The 23,793-nt window shown below is 44.1% G+C and overlaps 1 protein-coding gene across 1 annotated transcript; it reads left to right on the top strand.

Moving 5' to 3' along the window:
- Positions 1 to 14,643: 14,643 nt before the first annotated feature.
- LOC123402465 (C2 and GRAM domain-containing protein At1g03370-like) lies at positions 14,644 to 21,652 on the top strand. Its single transcript, XM_045096390.1, has 9 exons — positions 14,644 to 15,777; positions 16,026 to 17,393; positions 17,694 to 17,876; positions 18,028 to 18,311; positions 18,396 to 18,512; positions 19,082 to 19,338; positions 19,545 to 19,722; positions 19,820 to 20,092; positions 20,941 to 21,652. The coding sequence occupies exons 1-9, from the start codon at positions 15,429 to 15,431 to the stop codon at positions 21,133 to 21,135; spliced, it is 3,204 nt and encodes a 1,067-aa protein (XP_044952325.1). The 5' UTR covers positions 14,644 to 15,428; the 3' UTR covers positions 21,136 to 21,652.
- The last annotated feature ends 2,141 nt before the right edge of the window (positions 21,653 to 23,793 follow it).

Below are 23,793 nucleotides of genomic sequence, written 5' to 3'. Positions count from 1 at the left end.
GAATAACTGAGACACTCCGGAATAAAGAAGAATGCAAGATTTAGCCAAATATGAGAATTATTTCAAATAGGCCTTGGAGAAGGGATATGACTGATGAAATCCATACTTACGTCATAGTTGAAAAGAATTAGAGATCTCCGGGAAAGATTAGAAGAGCTAAAAGATCCTGGGAAAACCCTGTGGGTTATGGGCCCACTCAAAGAAACCACCGTTGAAAAGATTGCTAGAAAGAGAGATATTGCACCGGTATAAAGAAAACTTGATGAGGTTGAGCACCTCGAAATAATGAAAGATCTGAAAACACAAAACTTCTGAAATATCTTGAACACACCGGATAGAAAGAGAAGAATGAATAACAAGATAGTCTGAAAAGAATTTCCAACACGGGAAAGAATTACAAGGACGAAAAGGATATGATGAACACGGACAACTGAATTAAATTCACCGGGTAAGAGAGAAAGAACAGACAGCGGAAGCACAAAGAAGAGGAAACTCTTGGATGAAAATTGAATCACTGAAGAAAAAGGGCGGGAGGGTGGGGAAAAACAAAGACAACTGGGACACATGAGATGAACTCCGGAATAAAATGAGAGAATGATCTTGCAAAATTGGAGAGGATAGAATTCAGTTGAATAGAAGCACACCGGTTGGAAAGAATTGACATGACGACTCCGGATGACAGAATTGATAAGGCAATTTGAATGAACAAAAGAATTTGCATTCTCACATAAAAAATATGAGAACACCTCTTACGAAAGATCTGAAATCACCACTTGACATCGAAGCAACACGAATTACCATATTCAGCAAAACAAAGGGATGAGGCTTATGAAACAAGCCAGAACAACCTCATGAGAAAGATTTCGTCCGATATTTTCGTGGACAGGATCGCACGGGCTCGATCCTTACAGCAGCCATCAAGTGCAAGGCACTACACCTGACATACGAAGCGTCCCCGAGTCGTAGCAAGCTACAAGGACTCTTTAAGACACAACGTGTACCGCTGTAAGTCGACCGTGAACAAACGAATCCACTAGATGTCGAACCCCAACCTAACATCATGCATTTGTTGGAAGATTGTCCTATAAGCAACTACTTGAATTTCCACCTAAGAATTCCCGAAATATCTGGTCATGCAATCTGGTACACGGATACAAGGAGTAATAATCACACAACTCCTATACTAACCCGTCACCTGTATCACATCCGTCAACACACAACCAGAATCCCGGACCTTCATCTACAACAGACCCTCGTGATCACAACGATACAAAGTATGGCAGTACTCCCGAACAATCTGCACCAGTACTGGGGACATCGGGGTTATCTCGCCACTACTAGTATTGAAGCAATTACGAACATCCTTCGTTCTGAGATACTAAGAAATCTGAATGATAACGATGTGCTCAAGAATCCCCTGGAGCTCAACTCCCCTGAAACTCAAAGCAGATAGGAGGCACCAAGACAGAACTCCGTCACATCGGCATCATATAGATTCCAAAAATATCCGCAAGATCCTAAAAAAAATTGAGTGAGAAGAGGAGTAGAATTAAATTATTACGTCAAGATTCCTCACCAGAGCATAGAAGAGAATAAAAACGAATCCTACTCTCCGATATATAACTAGACTCAAAGCAGTTTTTTACTAGACTCGACTCGCCAAGTTCGATCAATCAAGGGGGCTCCTAGGTCGGTACTGCTCTGATACCAACTTGTCACGCCCAAGATGCGACCTATCCTCAATTTGGCACGAAGGCCTCATCAGGGATAGAAGCGCATCTCGTCGTGTCGCAAGAATGGATATCGTTACAAGTACATGTACTGAAAAGAAGAGATATATATATATAGAAATGGCTTACACTCGCCACAAGCTACATCAGAGTCACAGCAGTACAGTACATATTCATCAAGAGTAAGAGCAGGGTCCGACTATGGACGAAAACAAAACGACAAAAGAAGAACGACGTCCATCCTTGCTATCCCAGGCTACCGGCCTGGAACCCATCCTAGATCGATGAAGAAGAAGAAGAAGAAGCAACTCCAAATGAACAATCAACGCGCTCGCGTCAAGTAACCTTTACCTATACCTACAACTGGTGTTGTAGTAATCTGTGAGCCACAAGGGACTCAGCAATCTCATTTCCAAAGGTATCAAGACTAGCAAAGCTTAATGGGTGAGGTAAGGTTAAGTGGTGAGGTTGCAGCAGCGACTGAGCATATATTTGGTGGCTAACTTACGAGTACAAGAAAAATAAGAGGGGGAAGATCTACGCATAGAGGACGTGACTACTGATGATCAAATGGATGATCCTGAACACCTACCTACGTCAGACATAACCCCATCATGTCCTCGATCAGAGAAGGAACTCACGAAAGAGACAGTCACGGTTACGCACACAGTTGGCATATTTTAATTAAGTTAACTTCAAGTTATCTAGAACCAGTGTTAAACAAAGTTTCCACGTTGCCACATAACCGCGGGCATGGCTTTCCGAAAGATTTAACCCTGTAGGGGTGCTCCAACTAGTCCATCACAAATTACCACAAGCCGCATAGAAATCCTCAATCACGAAGCTCGCGATCTCGTCGGATTCCCTAGTGGAAAACCTCAACTCTGAGATTACCCAAAGCAGCACCAGAATCCCGATGCACAAGATATCTCATCCAAGGTAAAACTAATCCAGCAAGGCCGCCCGATGTGTCGACGATCCCGATAGGAGCCGCGTATCTCGTTCTCAGGACACGACGGATAAGCACAGCGTACGGTGGCCTGATAGAAATCTCCCGAGTTGCCCCGGGTTGGCCCCGCAAACGGCTCTAGTTTTGGACCAGTACCATCAGCACTGGCCCTCCCTGTATTATGTAGAATTACTCCTCGGGTAGCGCTAACTCCCTATGCATTTCAGAGTTAACAAAATTATTATGTTGGGCAAATGTAGAACCAATGTTGGGCCTTGCTAGAGCAGCTTTAATCTAAAACGAATTATCAAGGGGATCCTAATAACAACCCCGACCGTGTTAGGAGCGCTCAATTATGGAACATAACACCAGAAGCCGAAACTAAGGGGGCAAAGGTGGAACAAAACACCGGGCTAGAAAGGTCGAGCCTTCCACCTTTTACCATGTATATAGGTGCATTAAATTAAATAGCATTAATATGGTGATATGACAAGGAACCCATGTTATCACATGGGCGCAACTGCACCTGCAACTAGCAACGCTAACACAGGGTTAAGCAAGCGGTAACATAGCCAATCAGTGGTTTGCTAGGTTGAACAGGTTGAAGGTTTTCATGGCATTGTTGAGAGGCTGATATTTAACATGTGGTAGGCAACGAGATATAATTGATAGCATCAAAATAACTAGCATGGCAATAATAGTAATGGTATCTGAGGAAATGGTCATCTTGCCTGAGATCCCGCTTGGAAGAAGAATGCCTCCGTGAAGCAGACGAACCGACGTAGTCGAACGGGTCCTCACAATCTGGCACGCTGCGGAACTCTATCGAGACGAAGCAAACCGGAAACACAAATCAACACCCAGAATTCACCACCAGATGCACAACACATATGATGCATGAGCAGTTGAAAACATGCAAGACACGGCATGACAATTCACACAATCAAACACTACACATTAAGTGAAGTTCAATATGCAACGAGTTGCATATTGACGAAACTCCACGTTAATTATTTAGTTCTATCCCGATTAGATGCACGGCAATATTAAATGTGGTTAAACATGGCAAGAGGTGAAGCACCTGTTGGGGAACGTCGCATGGGAAACAAAAAATTTCCTACGCGCACGAAGACCTATCATGGTGATGTCCATCTATGAGAGGGGATGAGTGATCTACGTACCCTTGTAGATCGTACAGCAGAAGCGTTAGTGAACGCGGTTGATGTAGTGGAACGTACTCACGTCCCTCGATCCGCCCCGCGAACAATCCCACGATCAGTCCCACGATCTAGTACCGAACGGACGGCACCTGCGCGTTCAGCACACGTACAGCTCGATGATGATCTCGGCCTTCTTGATCCAGCAAGAGAGGCGGAGAGGTAGAAGAGTTCTCCGGCAGCGTGATGGCGCTCCGGAGGTTGGTGATGACCTTGTCTCAGCAGGGCTCCGCCCGAGCTCCGCAGAAACGCGATCTAGAGGAAAAACTGTGGAGGTATGTGGTCGGGCTGCCGTGGGAAAGTCGTCTCAAATCAGCCCTAAAACCTCCGTATATATAGGTGGGAGGGAGGGGGCCTTGCCTTGGGGCTCAAGGAGCCCCAAGGGGGTCGGCCGAGTCCAAGGGGGGAGGACTCCCCCCCCAAACCGAATTGGACTTGGTTTGGTGGGAGGAGTCCCCTTTCCTTCCCACCTCCTTCCCTTTTTTTCTCTTTGATTTTTATCTCTATGGCGCATAGGGCACTTGTGGGCTGTCCCACCAGCCCACTAAGGGCTGGTGTGCCTCCCCCAAGGCCTATGGGCTTCCCCGGGGTGGGTTGCCCCCCCCCCCCCCCGGTGAACTCCCGGAACCCATTCGTCATTCCCGGTACATTCCCGGTAACTCCGAAATCCTTCCGGTAATCAAATGAGGTCATCCTATATATCAATCTTCGTTTCCGGACCATTCCGGAAACCCTCATGATGTCCGTGATCTCATCCGGGACTCCGAACAACATTCGGTAACCAACCATATAACTCTAATACGCATAAAACAACGTCGAACCTTAAGTGTGCAGACCCTGCGGGTTCGAGAACTATGTAGACATGACCCGAGAGACTCCTCTGTCAATATCCAATAGCGGGACCTGGATGCCCATATTGGATCCTACATATTCTACGAAGATCTTATCGTTTGAACCTCAGTGCCAAGGATTCATATAATCCCGTATGTCATTCCCTTTGTCCTTCGGTATGTTACTTGCCCGAGATTCGATCGTCAGTATCCATATACCTATTTCAATCTCGTTTACCGGCAAGTCTCTTTACTCGTTCCGTAATACAAGATCCCGCAACTTACACTAAGTTACATTGCTTGCAAGGCTTGTGTGTGATGTTGTATTACCGAGTGGGCCCCGAGATACCTCTCCGTCACACGGAGTGACAAATCCCAGTCTTGATCCATACTAACTCAACTAACACCTTCGGAGATACCTGTAGAGCACCTTTATAGTCACCCAGTTACGTTGCGACGTTTGATACACACAAAGCATTCCTCCGGTGTCAGTGAGTTATATGATCTCATGGTCATAGGAATAAATACTTGACACGCAGAAAATAGTAGCAACAAAATGATACGATCAACATGCTACGTCTATTAGTTTGGGTCTAGTCCATCACGTGATTCTCCTAATGACGTGATCCAGTTATCAAGCAACAACACCTTGTTCATAATCAGAAGACACTGACTATCTATGATCAACTGGCTAGCCAACTAGAGACTTTCTAGGGACAGTGTTTTGTCTATGTATCCACACATGTAAATGAGTCTTCATTCAATACAATTATAGCATGGATAATAAACGATTATCTTGATACAGGAATTATAATAATAACTATATTTATTATTGCCTCTAGGGCATAATTCCAACAGCGCCAATAAACTACCTATCTAGGCATTTTAAATGAGGTCGGAAATGACATATAGCACCTCTGAGACGACCTCACATGTTAATTTACAATTCTGTCCAGATCTGAACTAACACATTTAATTGGTAGTTATACAGCAAAACAAATAGGTTCACGTGATTCTATGCGTCGAGACAAGCAATCTACACATAGAGAACTTCTCCAACGAAGCTACGGTTCAAAAGTTACAAGCACCGCAAGATATGATGGCATGAATGCAATATGTGTGCAACGGCGGTCACGAGCACTTCAAAACATACAACCAGCAAGAGAAAATGAAACTACACGAGATTCTAAGCAAGTTTCATGTAGGACACGATCAAAACGGAGTTACGGTTCTACAACCACGAGCAAAACAGGAAATCTCTACAATCTGTCAAAATCAGCCACATAGCATTCTCTACGCCCCACAACTACGGGCTACACAACTCCGATAAACTCAAGCAAGGCATGACACAAAAGAGGGCAAGAAGCACTACTACAAACAACTAACAACAACTAGCATGGCATCATGGATCACTCGGGAAAGAAGACACAAAATGGCATCTCACACATTGTTTCAGCCTTAGTGAAAATTACACCTCATGAAAGTGCAGTTTTCGATCTGAAGCCATATTGACAGTAGCAAAACCAAAAGCTACAGGCCTCCAAATGGCATGAAAATTTACAGCATGCTAGAGAAACACAAGGGCTACAACTTACTCCATTGCACCAACCTCAAAAGAGCTACAGATCACAAGATACAAGCAAGACAAGACAACAACAAAATATAACAGATCTCAGACTTAGAAATATTTCAGCACCTCCAAATCAGCACTATTTTTAGCAACTTGAAAGCAAGCAAACCACACCTAAACATGCATTTCTATTGCAACCAAAAATACTAGGGGCTAGAGTAAACATCAAAGAACAACTCCCTAGTTGACAACTTGATCAAACGAAGCACGGAATAAATCCTACGAATTAAACAAAAGGGCATCACGACAAAATATTGCGCGAACTAACTTGCTCAAAAGCTAAAACTAATTGCACTACCCCGAATACATATAAAATATGTGGGGTTGCAACACAAAAATAATGCCACACGAAAATGCGAGAAATAACCTAGACACGGAAAAAATAAACTAGCGCAATTCCCTACACGCAAAAATACAATGACTGCTCAAAAATACATGGAAAATGGTTCCTAAAACATGGGCATTTAACCTACGACATACGAGCAATCCGGTCTTGCGCGAAAAATAATTACGGGCACTATCCTATTGAAACAGCACGCTAATCTATGCATTCGACACGTCAAACAACGTCAAACAATTATGCAAGTTGCAAAAACGGATTCTACGCGCAAAACTACATGAAAAACATATCTAATTCATCGCGATCTGACTAACGGTTTAAAAGATAGACGCGTTTTAAATATACGTCTATTTACTGGAATTTATCTAATTCAAAAACTAAAAAAACTAAATTCTATTGGGCCGAAAGGGCAAGCGCAAAATAAGGAAAAAAATGCAAGGCGGGGGATAGGCCAGCCTCACCTTGGGCCGATTGGGGGCTTGGGCCACGGAGGAGGCCGAAGGAGCCAGCTCGCCTGGAGGGAGGCCGGCCCAGGAGGGGTCGCAGGGAGGTCGAGCGCGTGGGCGTCTCCCTCGTCGTGCTCCTCGTCCGGCTGGACAGGAGGCGGCAGCGAGTGACGGCGGGACCGACGACCTCCAGCGAGGCGAGGGAGGCGAGGGGCAGCGCGGATGGTGTGATCTGGGTAGGATCCACCGGATCCCGGTGGTTGCACCCCGATCTGGGCGTTTGAAGCTTGGGAGGCAAATCCATGGTTGCGGAGGGCGGCGCTCGGCGACGGGGCAGGAGATCCGGCAGGCAGGGTCGGGCGAGGCCGGATCCATGTGCAGGGCATCGGAGGGTCGGACCAAGGCGGCGGCCGGAGCGGCAAGCAAAGGGCGGCGCAGCGGCTCGGGCTGCACGAGGGTCGTGGTGAGCGCAGGCTGACGGAGAGGAGCGGGGAGGCGCGGGAGCACGGCGAGGCGGCGGCGGATGGGCTCGGTCGGGCCCGATCTGGGCTCGGCGGGCCCTGGCGGCAGCTGAGGGACCGATGGGAGGAGAGAGAGGGTGCGGGAGGCTAGGGTTGGCATGGATTTCGAGGCAGGGGAGAGGGGCAGCTAAAAAATACATGCGAGTCTATTTATAGGCAAAGGGGGGGCTAGGTTAGCCGGAATTTCATTCGGGATCCAACCATGCAGTCGGATTCGGACGATTCCGCACGCGGGAACAGGTAAGTGTCCGTGTAGGGTGGTTTACCGGAGACGAGAGGGAAAAAGGGCGGCCCGGCAATGGATTTAAAACACCGACAATCGTCTGACGGTAGATCGAATATGGTGCCGCTACGGTCGACCGTTCGGGTACCAGACGAACTCCGATCGCGACAAAACTTGACAGGCGTCCTAACTTCAACTAATAAAGACCGCGCGTCAAATCTCAACCCGATCACAGGAAGTTTTCAACACACTTTTAAAACAAGGTTTGACGATGCTGCGGGCGCGTCCGAGTGTGGTCGCACTCGGAACGAACAACGACGATAACCGGCAATTAACAACAGATGCAACTTTTGAAAACTGGCGGCAACAGGGTGCCGATGCAATGCTGATGATGCGCATGATGCGATGATGATGCGACAAAAGAAAATAGACACACAACGAAAATGGAATAAAGGGGGCAATCTTCTGGAACGTCGGTCTCGGGCTGTCACAAGACACCTTCTCTAAGGGGAGAAAAATCTCAGTGATCCCATGCTATATAAGAGTGAGAATTCTCTAGGATCCCTAACTAAGGGGGAGATCATTCAAGGAACTCTTATCCATACCTAAGGGGGAGAACATTCAATGAACCCTATAAAATATCTAAGGGGGAGAAAAGACAAATTCCAGGAACCCTTACAACAGAGAGAAGTATCCAGGAACCCTCTATTTACTCTCAAGGAGTCCTTTCTTTTTGGTAATAATGCCAAAGGGGGGGATGTCATCAAAGCTTCCATTCAGTGAACCTATTTATAGGGGAGAAATACTATCATATACTATCAAGAAGCTTATACAAAAGAGGGAGCAACAACACTAAAGGGAGATACTTGTATCATACCCCATACATTAAGGGGGAGAGAGATAAATACCATTTTAATTGGCTTTATTGGTTTGAAATTATTTTCCCTACCTACTCCCAATATCTACATGCCATGATTCAGGGGGAGGGGAAACTTTACATACTCATTTTTAAGGGAGAAAAAGTTCTTGTTCCTTGAAGACATATTCTTTCTTCAAATCCTATCTTAACCATGTCTTCAATTTCTTGGTACTTTTGAGTTTGTTTGCATCTTTACAACAGGGTACTCTTGTGTTATCTAACATTTGTTTTCCCAAGTGTACTCCTATGTCAAGACGCTCAAGATCCTCAAGGTAAGTATATGCATCATATCCTTATTCATGATGACCTCTTGTTTCTTGCACATACTGTTCGCAAGAGGGAGTCGTAAACATGGAAGTCTCTCATTCACATATGTTTGATGCATATAGCCAAGATTCCTATGACTTGTCTTGTCCTTCTACCTTGTGTGTGCCCATGCATTCCAAAGCAACTATCCTTTAAAGGGATTGCACACATTTAGAGGGAGCATGTACTAGTCATATTTCTTTCAAAGCTGTCATATCCTTGTGAGTATCTTTATTTGAAGCTTTGATTGTATGTTGTCATCAATTATGAAAAAGGGGGAGATTGAAGGCACATATGCTCCCTCGATGATTTTGATAATTCATGACAACATACATTGTCTCTTGGACTAACACTTTTACCTAGATATTCCAGGATAAGTCCATAGAGAGCATTGGCTAAAGGTTTACGTGGAGACACCCCTGGATGCAAGAAAGGAACAATATTGGCTCAAGCTTCAAGCTAGAAGACTCTTCATTTTATATTTGTGGGAAATCACTTTTGAGTCCATAGGGGATGAGGTAGTAAAATGAACAGATTACTCAAATGCTCAAAGTTAGCCACCAAAACACTCAGTCATTTTCCCCACATATCCACTCTATCAAGTTCCACATTCACAAATTCGGTGTAACCAAAATTTCCACATTGGACCCACCGAGTTTGAACCTCACACATAACCCTATCCATTTCCACCAAATCGGTGCAACCAAAACTGCATCGGTGCTACCGAGTTCAGTGTGACCAACATTTTGTTGCCAAGATACACAAAATCAGAATTTCTAAGTTTGAGTATCGGTGCCACCGAGTTTGGTCATCTGATCGTTAGTCACCTTTTCGGTGCCATCGAGTTATATATATCGGTCTCACCGAGATTCAAAAGTTCACACCTTTAGTACTAGTCAGTACAACCGAGTTGTCCACTTTGGTGTCACCGAGTTTGCACTTTTGTGTGTAACAGTTGGATTTTGGTTGCTGCCTATATATACCCCTTCACCAACTCTCATTCGTGGGAGAAGCACTCAGAACACACACTTCATTTCCAGATCCATTTTCTAAGAGAGAACCACCTACTCATGTGTTGAGACCAAGATATTCCAATCCAATCATTTGAAACTTGATCTCTAGCCTCCCCAAACTGCTTTCCATCAAATCAACCCCTCCTACCCATTCATATTCTGTGAGAGAGTGATTTGTGTTGAGGTGACTATCTTTAGAAGCACAAGAGCAAGGAGTTCATTGATCTACCACTTCTATTACCTTTTGGAGGGTGGTGCCTCCTAGATTGGTTAGGTGTCGCTTGGGATCCTACTACTTCGTGCTCTAGAGTTGAACCAAGATGTTTGTAAGGTCAAGGAGATCACCTACTTCGTGAAGATCTACCGTGAGTAAGGCTAGTCCTGTGTGGACCTAAGCCGTGGTGGGATAGACAAGGCCGCTTCTTTGTGGACCCTCCGTGGACTCTCGTATCCGTTATCCTCCGTGGGTTGAAGTCTCCACTAACATGGACGTACGATAGCGCCACCTATCGGAACCACGCCAAAAATCCTCGTGTCAACCTCATGGGTTTGATCTCCCTACCTTACTCCTCTACATTACACTTGCATGTTTTACTTTCCGCTGCTATACTCTTATAACTGCATGTGTAGGGTGACTTATACTTGTTACAACTGCTAGATTTCTGCCCTCCTAGAAATTAGGTTAGGCCAGCTTTTTTATCTTGACAAGTAGTCTATTCATCCCCCTCTAGACACATCTTCTATCGATCCCTCAACAGCCAGCCTCTATGGGCCTATGCGCCAAGAGGGAAGAGAGGGGAGGAGTCCTAATTGGAGGAGGACTCCCCGCACGCCCCACCTCCTAGTTGGAGGTGGACTCCTCCACCTTGGGGCGGCCGACCAACCCTAGGGGAAACCCTAGGGCGCCACCCCTTCCCCTCCCTCCTATATATTGTGGAGGGGACAGAGGGCAGAAGCACCACAATCCAAGGCACATCCCCTCTTCCTCCATCTAGTTTGTTTCTCCTCTAGATCGGTTCAGCAGTGCACGACGAAGCCCTACCGGATCAGCTCCACCAACACCACCGCCACGCCATCGTGCTATCGGAGAACTCATCTACCTCTCTGTCCCCTCTTGCTGGATCAAGAAGGCGGATAACGTCATCGAGCTGTACGTGTGCTAAATGCGGAGGTGTCGTCCGTTCTACACTAGATCGGGATGGATCATGATGGGATTGCGGGACGGATAGTGATTGGACCGCGAAGACGTTCGACTACATCAACCGCGTTATATACGCTTCCGCTTAGCGATCTACATGGGTATGTAGATGCATTCCCCCTGTCGTAGATGTTAGTCACCATAGATTGATCTTGGTGAGCGTAGGAATTTTTTTTCCCATGCGACATTCTGCAACAAGCTCGTCCTTCTCGACTGCAACAGTTGATCCACGGGGATGGGTACAACTCATAGGGAACAACTCACACAATTACCAAGAACAAATTTATCAATCATTGGGAACAACTCTTAGAATCACAAGGAGTAATTCGCATAGAGAAAAATGATTCAAAGAGTGTGAAAACTCTCTTGATCACCAGGACCAAATCTCTCAATCACAGGGAACAACTCGCAGTCACAAGTTGTTACTTGTGTCATCATGGTTGTCATTGTCGTCCATGGTATATGTTTGTGCGTCCGTACTCAAGTGCACACGAAGTATTCGATGAATGCGTACACAAGCAAGATCAGACAAATATGGAAAATTTGATGACTATAGTTGGATGGTTGGCTTCCATATAGTGTTCATGGACGCGTCCGGATGCGACTCACGTACGGATAGTGCGTTTGTTTTAGACAATAGCATGGTAGATCCGTAATCAAACAAACACAATGCATGCAAAAACCAATGACATTTGTGAAAGCACAATTGCTCCCTAAGGTGATTTTGGTAATTAATCACAACATATGCATCATTGGACTAATGAGTTTATTCAAGTGTATTTTAGAAAATTGCAAAGATGCTTTGGCTATAGGATTGTGAGGAGATGCCCCTTGATGTAAGGAAGGAATAAGATTGGCTCATGCTTCAAGCAAGAATACTCTGCATTTCATATTTGTGAGAAATCACTTTGAGTCCATAGGAAATCCATTACTATTAAAAGGGGATGAGGTATTATGATGAATTGGTTGCTCAAGTGCTTAGAGGTAGCCACCAAAAATATTGAGCCATTCTTCCACAAAATATCTTTGTCCAAACCCAAACCAGCAAAATTGATGCCACCAACAATTTCCACTCGGCCCTACCGATTTTACTCTTGACAGAACCTATGCCAAACCCTACCATCTCGGTACCACCAGCATTCCTATCGGTGGCACCGAGATTCAGTGACCAACTTTCTATTGAGAAGATTTCAAGAATTGGAATTTCTGAGTTTGAAATCGGTCTCACCAAGATTTCGAAACTAGTCTAGGTTATCGTATCGGTACCACTGAGATTCCTATATCGGTATCACCGAGAATTCAAAAGTTGCCATATTTAGTGCAACTCGGTACCACCGAGATTCATTTTGGTGTCACCGAGTTGGGCAATAATGTTGTAACGGTTGGATTTTGAGGGGATGCCAATATATACCCCTCCATCTACCTCTCATTCATAAAGGAAGCACTCAGAACACACTTACACTTGCGAGAATCATTTTTCTGAGAGAGAGCCACCTACTCATGTGTTGAGATCAAGAGAGTCCATTCCAACCATTTGAACCTTGATTTCTAGCCTCCCCAAGTTGCTTTCCACAAAATCAATCTCTCCCATCCCTGCCAAATTTTAGAGATAGTGATTGAGTGTTGAGGAGACTATGTTTAGAAGCACAAGAGCAAGGAGTTCATCATTCTACCACATCTATTACCTTTTGGAGGGTGGTGCCTCCTAGATTGGTTAGGTGTTGCTTGGGAGCCTCCTACTTCGTGTTGTGGAGTTGAACCAAGCTGTTTGTAAGGGCAAGGAGATCGCCTACTTCATGAAGATCTACCGTGAGTGAGGCTAGTCCTGTGTGGACGAAAGCCGTGATGGAATAGACAAGGCCGCTTCTTTGTGGACCCCTTGTGGATGGAGCCCTCCGTGGACTCTCGCAACCGTTATCCTCCGTGGGTTGAAGTCTCCACGAACATGGACGTACGATAACGCCATCTATCGGAACCATGCCAAAAATCGTTGTGTCAACCTTTGCGTTTGATCTCCCTACCTTACCCTCTACTTTACACTTGCATGTTTTACTTTTCGCTCACATCTATCGGAACCATGCCAAAAATCGTTGTGTCAACCTTTGCGTTTGATCTCCCTACCTTACCCTCTATTTTACACTTGCATGTTTTACTTTTCGCTGCTATACTCATAGATGTGCATGTGTAGGGGGTACTTGACTAGTCATAATTGCTAAAATTGGCCCACGACTAAACTGAGAAAATGCTAAGTTTTTATCTTGTCAAGTAGTCTAATCACCTCCTCCCTTTAGACATACTTTCGATACTACAATTTGAGTGGATATGATACCACAATCATGTATTTTTTTCATGTTTCCGTGTTTTTAGAATAGAATCATACAAAATGAATACCTCCGATATTTTTAAAAGAGTTTATTTTAGGGATAGCTTTGTAGATATCCTAACCAAACAAACATGATGCAAACAAAAACCTATGAAATTCGAGTGGATATGATACCACAATCATGTATTTTTCTTGTTTCCGTGTTTTCAGAATCATATAAATTGAATACGCCCATCTTTTTACAAGCCTCAGTTCCCATCAAATTTGTATGAAATACTCTGACCCAAACCGATGTTGGAGCTTATAAATGAAGATAAAGGGACCAAAGAAGACAAACGGTGCAAATTGTTCATAAGAAAGGCCCAATTGTAGCAATGTAGGCATTTTCCTTTTTTGGTAAAATGCAAGGAAATGACATAATTATATGCATGCACAAATGTATAAGCTTTCAAACGCTACACAACTATGATTTTCACAAAAAAAGTGAGTTTAGTTTTACAAAAAATTCATCACCAACTGAACTCACCGAAATCAAGTTAATTTCAATGATTTCGGTTTGCATTTCAGTCAAAGGGCCAAAATATTCAATTGAATTCAATTAAATATTTGATTTTTTTGCAGAACATTTGAATTCATGTGTACTACGGAAATTGCTGATAATATTTTAACCGGTGCCTAAATATTTAAGTGTCTATTGAAATTACCGAAATTCATTGAATTTCATTGAAATCGCACTGAGAGTGAAAAACATAGTCTAGAACATAATAAGAGGGAAAAAGTTTCCACTTCTTCTAGTCTATCTAGACATACAAAGACTATTGCCTACTGTAAATTGCAGGAGGGGGCAAAGCCGGGACAACCCAATCATGACCATCCGTTGCGAATCGAATGTCTGACATGTCCCTTATACCATATTCAATCAAGATAGCTGCAGCTGTGCCCGAGCCCATACAAATCCATCACGGGAAACCTCACTACTCCACACCGGAATCCCGAGTTTCTCAACAGCGACGCCGCGACGGCGACCAACAGCGACAAACGCGGGGAGCCGGGAGCCGGAGAAAAGACAAGACGAAGGAGCCCGGAGGCGCCGACTCGGGAGCACACCAAAAACGGAGACGCGCCGCCAAATAATTTAACAGCGCGCCGCGCAGCATCCATCAAGAACACGATACCTTTTCCCCCCTCCCCCGGTCCACCGCCCACCCCTCGCTCGCTTCCTTCCCATTTCGCTCCGTGTGTCGTTGACGAGATCTCGCGTCCATGTGGCCGGGGTTGTTTTCCTTTGACTTAATCCAACCAAGAAGAGGACTTGGAGCCGTGTGAGGCCACTATATTGGCGGTCTGCTGGTTGCTCCCACCATTTGGTTTTCCTCCTCTTCTTGCCATTTCTCGTCTGCTTGCTTGCTTCTTCTTCTTGCCCCCCATCCCCTGTCTGTCCCGGAGCGTGCAGAACCTGATCTGGTTCTCCTCGTGTGTCCGTCCACATCCAGGGGGGGTCCTGGATTTGGAGGCGGAGATTGGTACCTGGAAAGCGGTTGATGTGCCTGTCGGCCTTGTTGTTTTGCCGGGATTGGTAACTGGCGGGCGGGCGAGAAAGGAGTGATGGGAGCTTGATTTGCCACTTTGATCTTGGGATTGGTTGTTGGGGGGGCGGCGGCGGTTGGCCCGTTTCTTGGTTCTTCTGGGGCGGAGTTTGTTTGGGATCGGGAGCGGAGCAAGCCATTTCCGGGCGGTTCTTGTCGGGGGGATTCGCGCCGACTGAAGCAAGTTCGTCGGGAAGATGCGGCTGACTGTGCGTGTGATCGGGGCGCGCAACCTGCGCGCCATGGATTTCAACGGGTTCAGCGACCCGTATGTGAAACTGCAGGTTGGGAAGCAGCGGTTCAAGACCAAGGTGGTCAAGATGAACCTGAACCCGGAGTGGGATCAGGAGTTCAGCTTCGTCGCCGCCGATGTCCGGGAGGTGCTCAAGTTAGATGTCTACGATGAAGACATGATCGGGACTGATGACTTCCTGGGCCAGGTGAGGGTGACACTGGAGGATCTTCTGGCCGTGGAGAACTTCTCGCTCGGTACGCGCTGGTACCAGCTTCTTCCCAAGACCAAGAGTGACAAGGCAGTTGATTGTGGTAATTGTTTCAACTTTCAGGTTTTCTCTAGTCATTTGCTCATGGACGTTTGCTATGTTAAGTAATGTTAGCATTTTTTTGTCCTTTTGCATATGGATTCAGTATTTGACTTTGTGAAATTACACCATGTATTCATTTATCTATTGCTAACTGTAAGATCTACAAGGGCATGAATTCTACTTGCTATGTAATTGTGTGAAATATGCTTGTCACTTTGCTGTTATTTATTATTTAGTTGCACTTTGCAGGGGAGATTTGTCTTGCAATATCTTTAGAAACAGCTGGGGCCACACGATCATGGTCAGATGATCTTGCAACTGAACTAACTGGTACACGGAAAGAGTATTCATTGGCATCAAGTCAAAGTGCAGGATCATCATCGGCTGCATTAGCTTATGAAGAAAATGAAGCTTCTAAAGAAGATAATGTTAATGAGTATTTTTCTGATGGAACTGAAGTCCCTGAAGAGGACAAATGTGGCGAAGTGAGAGCTCCAGAGGACAGGTTTAATGGGATTCCTACTGAAATTTCTAATGAAGCCGAAACTTCTAAAACAGAAAAGCTTGACAAGCCCTCGCTTGTTGATCGTGTCTATCAAATGTTTGCCAAGAAAAATGATGATATTTCGTCAACATCATTGAGAAAGACCGAGGCTTCAGAAGAAGTTCAACAAGCAACAGCAGTATTTGAGGCTCCTTTAAGCCAAAATAGTGACATTTGTTCAGATGTTACATTTGATGAACTACTGGGGTCTTTTGAATCAAGGCACGAAGAAGTCGAAATGCCTGTGAATTTACAAGGAATTCTTGTTAATCAGTCATATTTTACGTCGCCCAGTGATTTGAATAACCTTCTCTTCTCACCAGATTCAGATTTCCGGCAAACATTGGTTCAGCTTCAGAATTGTACTGATTTCAAAACTGAACCGTGGAGAATTGATAATGATGGAGAGTCCCTGAAGAGAGTGATAAGTTACACAACTGCACCATCCAAATTGGTTAAAGCTGTAAAGGCAACAGAGGAACAATCTTATTTGAAGGCTAATGGAAAAGAGTATTCAGTTTTGTTGAGTGCTAGCACTCCTGATGTTCCTTGTGGTACTTATTTTCGGACAGAGGTTCTTTTCCGTATTATGCCAGGCCCTGAACTTGATTCTGAGCAACAGACTTCACATTTGGTAATTTCTTGGCGCATGAATTTTCTTCAGAGTACTATGATGAAAAGTCTTATAGAAAATGGAGCAAGACAAGGCTTGGAGCAAAATTATTCACAGTTCTCTGATCTACTGTCAGAGAAGATCAAGCCCATTGATGTAGACGATGCTGGATCAGATAAAGAGCAGGTCTTAGCTTCATTGCAAGGGGGGCAGGAGTCTGATTGGAAGATAGCATTCCTATACTTCTGCAACTTTGGTGTCTTGTCCTCTCTTTTTGTTGCCTTGTACATTGGTGTTCATGTTTCACTAGTGAATTCAGGTGCAGTTCAGGGACTTGAGTTTCCTGGATTAGATTTGCCAGATTCTCTCAGTGAGATTGTTATGGGTGGGCTATTGTTTCTTCAGGTGCAACACATATTTAAGAAAATTATATGTTTTTTTCAGGCAAGAGAACAAAAAGGTACTTATCTTCTCATCATTTTGCATCTCCAGCGTGCCTGTACTTAAACCTCTTTAGAAATGCAAGATTCTCATTATTAACAAACCATGGCTATATTTATGATAAGAAAATTGTTAACATGACATACACTTTTTTTTGGAGCTTTTGTTTTTCTTCATGCAAAAGAAATGTGGAACTTCTGACATTTCTTTTCTCAAGAAAACTTGTGGGTACCATAGTAATTGGACTCTTTTTATGTACACTATCGAATCTTGTAGACATTAATGTGATTTTGGTAGGCTAATAGTTTCCCTCATGCAGTTGGTGATCATGGTGTCAAAGCACAAGGCGATGGATGGTTGCTAACAGTCGCCTTAATTGAGGGAACCAAGTTGGCACCAGTTGATGCTACTGGTTTCTCTGATCCTTATGTGGTATTTACTTGCAATGGTAAAACCAAAACAAGTTCAATCAAGTTCCAAACACTTGAACCTCAGTGGAACGGTATGTGTTCTGTTGTAGAGTTGCTGGTTTTTCTTTCAAAACATATCACTGAGGAAGATTAACTTGAGAACTCCTCATGCTAGTAGAAAAGATGGAGCCATGTGATACACCATGCATCTGGCGACTAAATAAATTTTCCTGAATGTTGCAGACATCTTTGAGTTTGATGCCATGGATGATCCTCCATCAGTGATGAATGTACATGTATATGATTTTGATGGACCATTTGACGAAGTTACCTCTCTTGGACATGCTGAAATCAACTTTGTCAAATCAAATCTGTCAGAGCTAGCGGATGTATGGATTCCTCTTGAAGGTAACTTGGCTAAGTCCAGGCAATCTAAGTTACACCTAAGAATCTTCTTGAACAACTCAAAGGGCACTGGTATGGTCACTGAGTATCTGAGCAAAATGGAGAAAGAAGTTGGTAAGAAGGTGAGTGCTTTCCTTCCCATATTTGCCAAAGCATACTCTTAATTTGTGATTTTCCCCTAGTCTGATCTGGGTTACTGCTGCCAGATGACGTTGCGGTCTCCTCGAACTAATACTGCATTCCAGGAGCTCTTCTCTCTGCCCGCAGAAGAATTTCTAATCAGCAGTTTTACATGCTACTTGAAGCGGAAATTGCCTACACAGGTACTTTTCGAATTGCGGCTTAACACTGTTTTGAACTTAGTTCACTACTATAGTGTAAGGGAAGGCCAAACGGCATGACTTGAAGGGAAATTGGGGTTTTGGAAGGAGGAGTTGGAAGTGGAACATATATAGAGTATCATGGGGAGATTATAGTGGTCATTCTTTGCCTGAGTGCACAATGTATATATAGGCCTGACACGACTGTCCCGTAAGGCCCTAAGGCTCGAACTTCTCTGATTCATATCTTACCCAGGAAGCACGAAACACATAAGCATAACTTGCAGAGTTGTTAATTATGAACTCCTTATTCAGTTACTCTCATAAATGCCTTTTGAAAAGATTTTTTTTTAAAGGATCCTGGCCTGATATGTGATTCGTGGGTTTGGATGCTGCTCACTTGTGGATGTGGCACCTTTTATCAACTATGAACATCTCAGATTGTCAAGTTTTAACATGTGGATTGAAAATAAAAGTTCAGATTGTTTTCATGTTATTACATGTGCGATTTCAAATAGTACACGAGTATCAAATAAATAGCTTGCTAAGGGTTCAGTCAATATTCATTTCAGGGCCATCTTTTCTTGTCTCCAAGAATAATTGGGTTTTATTCAAGCATGTTTGGCCGGAAAACAAAGTTTTTCTTTCTATGGGAGGATATTGAAGACATACAGGCAATTCCCCCATCGCTATCGACATGGAGTCCATCCCTTTCAATAACTCTTCACAGAGGTAGAGGCATGGATGCAAAGCATGGTGCAAAGAGCGTAGAGAGTGGAAAGCTGAAGTTTTCTCTGCAATCTTTTGCATCATTTAGTGTGGCCAATAGGTAATCTCCACCTTCCTTAAATAATTAAACGCTGAAGCTTTAGCTCCGCTAACACCAAACCACTCAAAAGGTTTACCTTTAGCAACTGCCAGTCTAGACCATCAATACATATCTGCATTGATACACATAGCACCTTGGACTATTTGTGTGACATTATTGTTCTTGTTTTACCCTTGCCCTTATAAATATTTTTTGGTGCTTTACAGGACAATAATGGCGTTATGGAAAGCAAGATCATTGAGCTCCGAGTCTAAAGTACAGATTGCTGAGGAACAATCTCAAAATAATACACTTCAAAGTGAGGACAGTGGAATTTTTGTAGGTGTTGACGATTCCAAGAGCCTTCAGATGAGTGAAGTTTTCTCGTCAACCATTTCTGCTAATGTAAGTTCAGTAAAATTTGCAGCTGCAACTTTTGGAACTGCTTATGATGAACTTTAATCGCCATAAGGCAAACTGAAGTATATGTGTCTCTTGCCAGATGAATTCACTTCTGGAGGTGTTCGAAGGAGGTTCGTTGGAGATGAAAGTCATGGAGAAAGTTGGATGCCTCAAATACTCGGCTACACAATGGGAATCAGATAAACCCGATGAATATCAAAGACAAATTCATTACAAGTTTAGCAGGAAGTTGTCTCCTGTTGGAGGAGAAGTGACTGGGACCCAGCTGAAATCTCCTATGCCCAATAAGAAAGGGTGGATTATTGAAGAGGTGATGGAACTTCAAGGCGTCCTTCTTGGTGACTTCTTCACGGTATGCCGATATACTCGAACTTCTGTTAACATCTCAGAAAATAAAACCATGTGTTTACTATTGAGTCAGTTGACTTTAGAGTGACACCTATCTAAATGGGATACCACTTTAAGAAACATCTGCCATTGAAAACTAGTTCCATCCGTCATTTGCTTGCCATTTGTTTTTAAATTTTAAGTGGGTTATTGTACTAAAGTTGCATCATTTTATTTTCACTAGTTTGTTGAAATCCCTGTATGGAGGACTTGTTTGATTCAAAAGATTAGTACTAAACTACGAGCAGCTTTTAATAAGAAATATCCTCTGCTGGTTCGAAGACGAAACGGCTTCAGTGGATGATCTAAACTTTAATGTTACTTTAATCAATGTGAGTATAGGTTTCCCGTGAGGTATATGTGACATACATCACATAATTTTGTGAGTGATCTTTATTCTGGGGTTTATATGCAGAGACAAAAATGAAATATTATCGTAGCTTGTCCCTTTGTCCATTTTTCCGTTCAAAGAGGAAACCATGCATGACCTCTTTTCCATCCGAAGAAGAGAATTGGCAGAGGCCATACATACAAGCTAGAACAGCAGGATTCTACTAGAGATAAGAAACATATTAGCGGTTGCAGCCGCCTCAAGTGCCCCCCCCCCCCACCCCACCCCACCCCACCCCACCGCCACCAAAAGAAGGACACCTTTGTCTTCCGCAGCGACAAGCACCCTCCATCTTAATGCGGCCCATTGCACCAAGTTCCTCCTTTTCATATTTCAAAGAAATCAGTTGTATTCCTGCTAACCTTCTGAATAAAATCGGAATAATCCCTGTAATGATCTGTTCACCTAACTTTTGTGTGCAGCTTCATATAAAGTATCAATTCGAAGACCTTGCTCCTAAACAAAAGGTGTGCAGTGTCCAAGTCTATCTTGGAATTGAATGGTCAAAGACCACCAGGCATCAGAAGAGAATCGAGAAGAATGTTCTTTCCAGTTCATCTGCTCGCCTGAAGGAGATGTTCAGCCTTGCATCCAAGCAACTCTCGAGCACCAGATAGGATCATTCATCCGTGACAACCCATGTGCATAATACTGAATGACCAAAGATTTGCTGACCAGTGGTATGGTCCCCTGTACATACATTGCTTGATTGAAGGTACGCATGGGCAAACTGATTCATTCGTTAGACCATTTTAGGGCCGAGCTTTGCAGATTTTTCTGTAGCTGTGAGCAATTGCAGCGCAGCATTTTCTGAACTCAGGATACCAAATCCAACTTTTTTGGTGTACTGTATCTGATCGTAGATCCAATCAGAACAGACCGCAGCAATTTGGACCAGACACATGATAGCAGCATCATACATCCAGTCATGATTTACACTGAAGCCATGGCCTGCAATTTGTTGATCTGTAGACAGTAGTGTTTGTCTTGTGTACATAGGATAGCAAGTGTTGTTCTCTGTACGTTGGAATTGGGCCAGTTCAACTCCCTGTTTCATTGATAATACACATGTTGATGATACAGAAGGAAAATAAAATGTGATCCGGTGATAAATAATATTAGATTTTTATGACACTAGCCGTGTGACCATGCTTGCTCTCTAACTGTCGGTTGTAATCTTCTGGCCAAACTATTGGCTACCATGGCCCTGATGCTCATTGTGGCACCCTCAGGAAAAGGTGATCCGGTTTTCTCCTCATGTGTGGTCTTCCTACGTTCCCACAAATTAAACCATGCTGCAACCATTACAAGCTCAATTGGGTCCTCTCTCGGGAGTGGAAATTTCTCTCAGGCCAAGGGCAGTCATGTCAAAAACTAGCGCAAGCATTCAGAGAAAAGACACGATTTCAGCTCGATTTCAAGAGGATCAAGACACCTCAAGCTAGGGTTTGTATTGCAAGGAAAAGGGGAAAGTAGGTTCAGCTCGCCACCGGCGGCTAGGGTTTACAACCCGATTAACATTACATGGTCCAAATTGAGAGAAAGATAGCTGCTATATAGCCATTACAGCGAGGCAGCCAGTACATGATGTGCCAGAAAGTGAATAGCTTTACACGACGCGCCTCCACCGTCCGATCACGGATGGACGATCAGGAACGATGCCACCCGGCGAACCGGTATCTTACACTGTGAGCCGTTGGATGCGAAATCTACGGTCTTGACTCCGTTTGGCTAGCGTGAACAAGGGACTGCAGTAACTGAAGTAGAAACGTCCTGACAATACCCCCCAAAGAGACGAAGCTTGTCCTCAAGCCTGATAAGTAGGGAAAACCTTTTGAATGAAGGCCGAATCTTCCCAAGTTGCCTCCTCCATTGGCATATTCACCCATTTAACTAGCCAATGAACCACAAGAATGTTGATGTTGCCCTGTCACCTTGGGATGAGTTTTCCCTCCAGTACTGATTCAGGTTCCATCTTGATCAGGCCATCCGGTCCTACCAGTGAGAGCTGTGGAGACGGTACAACTTCTCGGCCAATGTGTTTCTTTAGTGGACTAACATGGAACGTACTGTGTAGTTGGCAGCCCTCAGGAAGGAGCTTGTATGCATGTTTGCCAATGCGTTGGAGCACTCGCATTGGGTCATAAAATTTAGAGTGTATCTTCAGATGTCTGTGTAAACTGAGGGAGGTCTGCCTATATGGCTGCAGCTTCAAGAAGACCATATCCCCCATTGAGAATTCTCTTTCCTTCCTCTTCTTGTCAGCATGGTGCTTCATCCGGGACTGTACCTTGATCAGGTTCTGTTTAATCACTTCCACAACTAATTCTCTGTTCTGTAAGAGATTGTCACTTTCTTCACAAATAGCATCTGGCAAAGCTGATTCAGCTATCATTAGGGGGGGGCATACAATGCTTGAAATGGGGTCATTTGTAGTGATGTGTGGAAACATGTATTGTACCACCATTCTGCTAAGGCCAACTACCCATGCCACTTCTTTGGCTGCTGAAAACACATGCACCTCAGGTAATTTTCCAAACATTGGTTTACTCTTTCAGTCTGACTATCAGATTGGGGGTGATAGCTAGTGCTCATGTGCAGTTTCACTTTCATGGATTTAAATAGATGTTGCTAGAGATTACTTGCGAATATTTTGTCTCTATCAGTAGCAATGACCAAGGGCATGCCATGTAACTTGAAGACATTATCAAAGAATGCTCGAGCCACAGGTTGCACTGAAAATGGGGTGTTGCAATGCTATAAAATGAGCATATTTAGTGAATCTGTCTACCACCACGAGGATTAAGTTTTTGCCTTCACAAGTGGGCAGTCCTTCCACAAAGTCCATGCTGATGTGGGCCCAAGAAAAGTCTGGAACTGGCAAGGGTTCCAAAAATCCAGGGTAAGGGGAATGTTCAACTTTGTTGAGACACTGGGCACATTTTAACAAATGCAATCACATCCTGTTTCATACCATGCCAATGAAAAACTAGCTTCACCCTTTGATATGTAACTCTTTCTCCTGAATGTCCTCCTAATTTAGAACTGTGAAACACTTTCAGTATCTCTTCTCCGAGATTAGTAGTAGTGCTCACCACAATCTTGTTGTCAAAGCTGAGTATACCATGCTGAAAGAATAAGCAGTGGTGTTCTCTTTATCCACATGACATGCAACAATTAAGTCTCTCACTTTACTATCATCTTGGTAGCTCTTCATCACTTCCTTCACCCCAGTAGGGGCAGCAACACTAGCAGTCAGGGATAACACTTTGTGT

This window comes from Hordeum vulgare, chromosome 6H, assembly GCF_904849725.1.
Source record: "Hordeum vulgare subsp. vulgare chromosome 6H, MorexV3_pseudomolecules_assembly, whole genome shotgun sequence".
Taxonomy (NCBI): Eukaryota; Viridiplantae; Streptophyta; class Magnoliopsida; order Poales; family Poaceae; genus Hordeum; species Hordeum vulgare.
Note: the sequence above shows the minus strand (reverse complement) of the source record. Positions and strands in the feature narration are given on the sequence as shown.

What these genes read in the sequence shown, in the direction of transcription:
- LOC123402465 (XM_045096390.1), top strand. Translation starts at nt 15,429, where the DNA reads ATGCGGCTGACTGTGCGTGTGATCGGGGCGCGCAACCTGCGCGCCATG. An exon ending in TGACAAGGCAGTTGATTGTG is followed by an intron (nt 15,778 to 16,025) that starts GTAATTGTTTCA and finishes TGCACTTTGCAG; the next exon opens with GGGAGATTTGTCTTGCAATA. An exon ending in TTCTTGGTGACTTCTTCACG is followed by an intron (nt 20,093 to 20,940) that starts GTATGCCGATAT and finishes TTTTGTGTGCAG; the next exon opens with CTTCATATAAAGTATCAATT.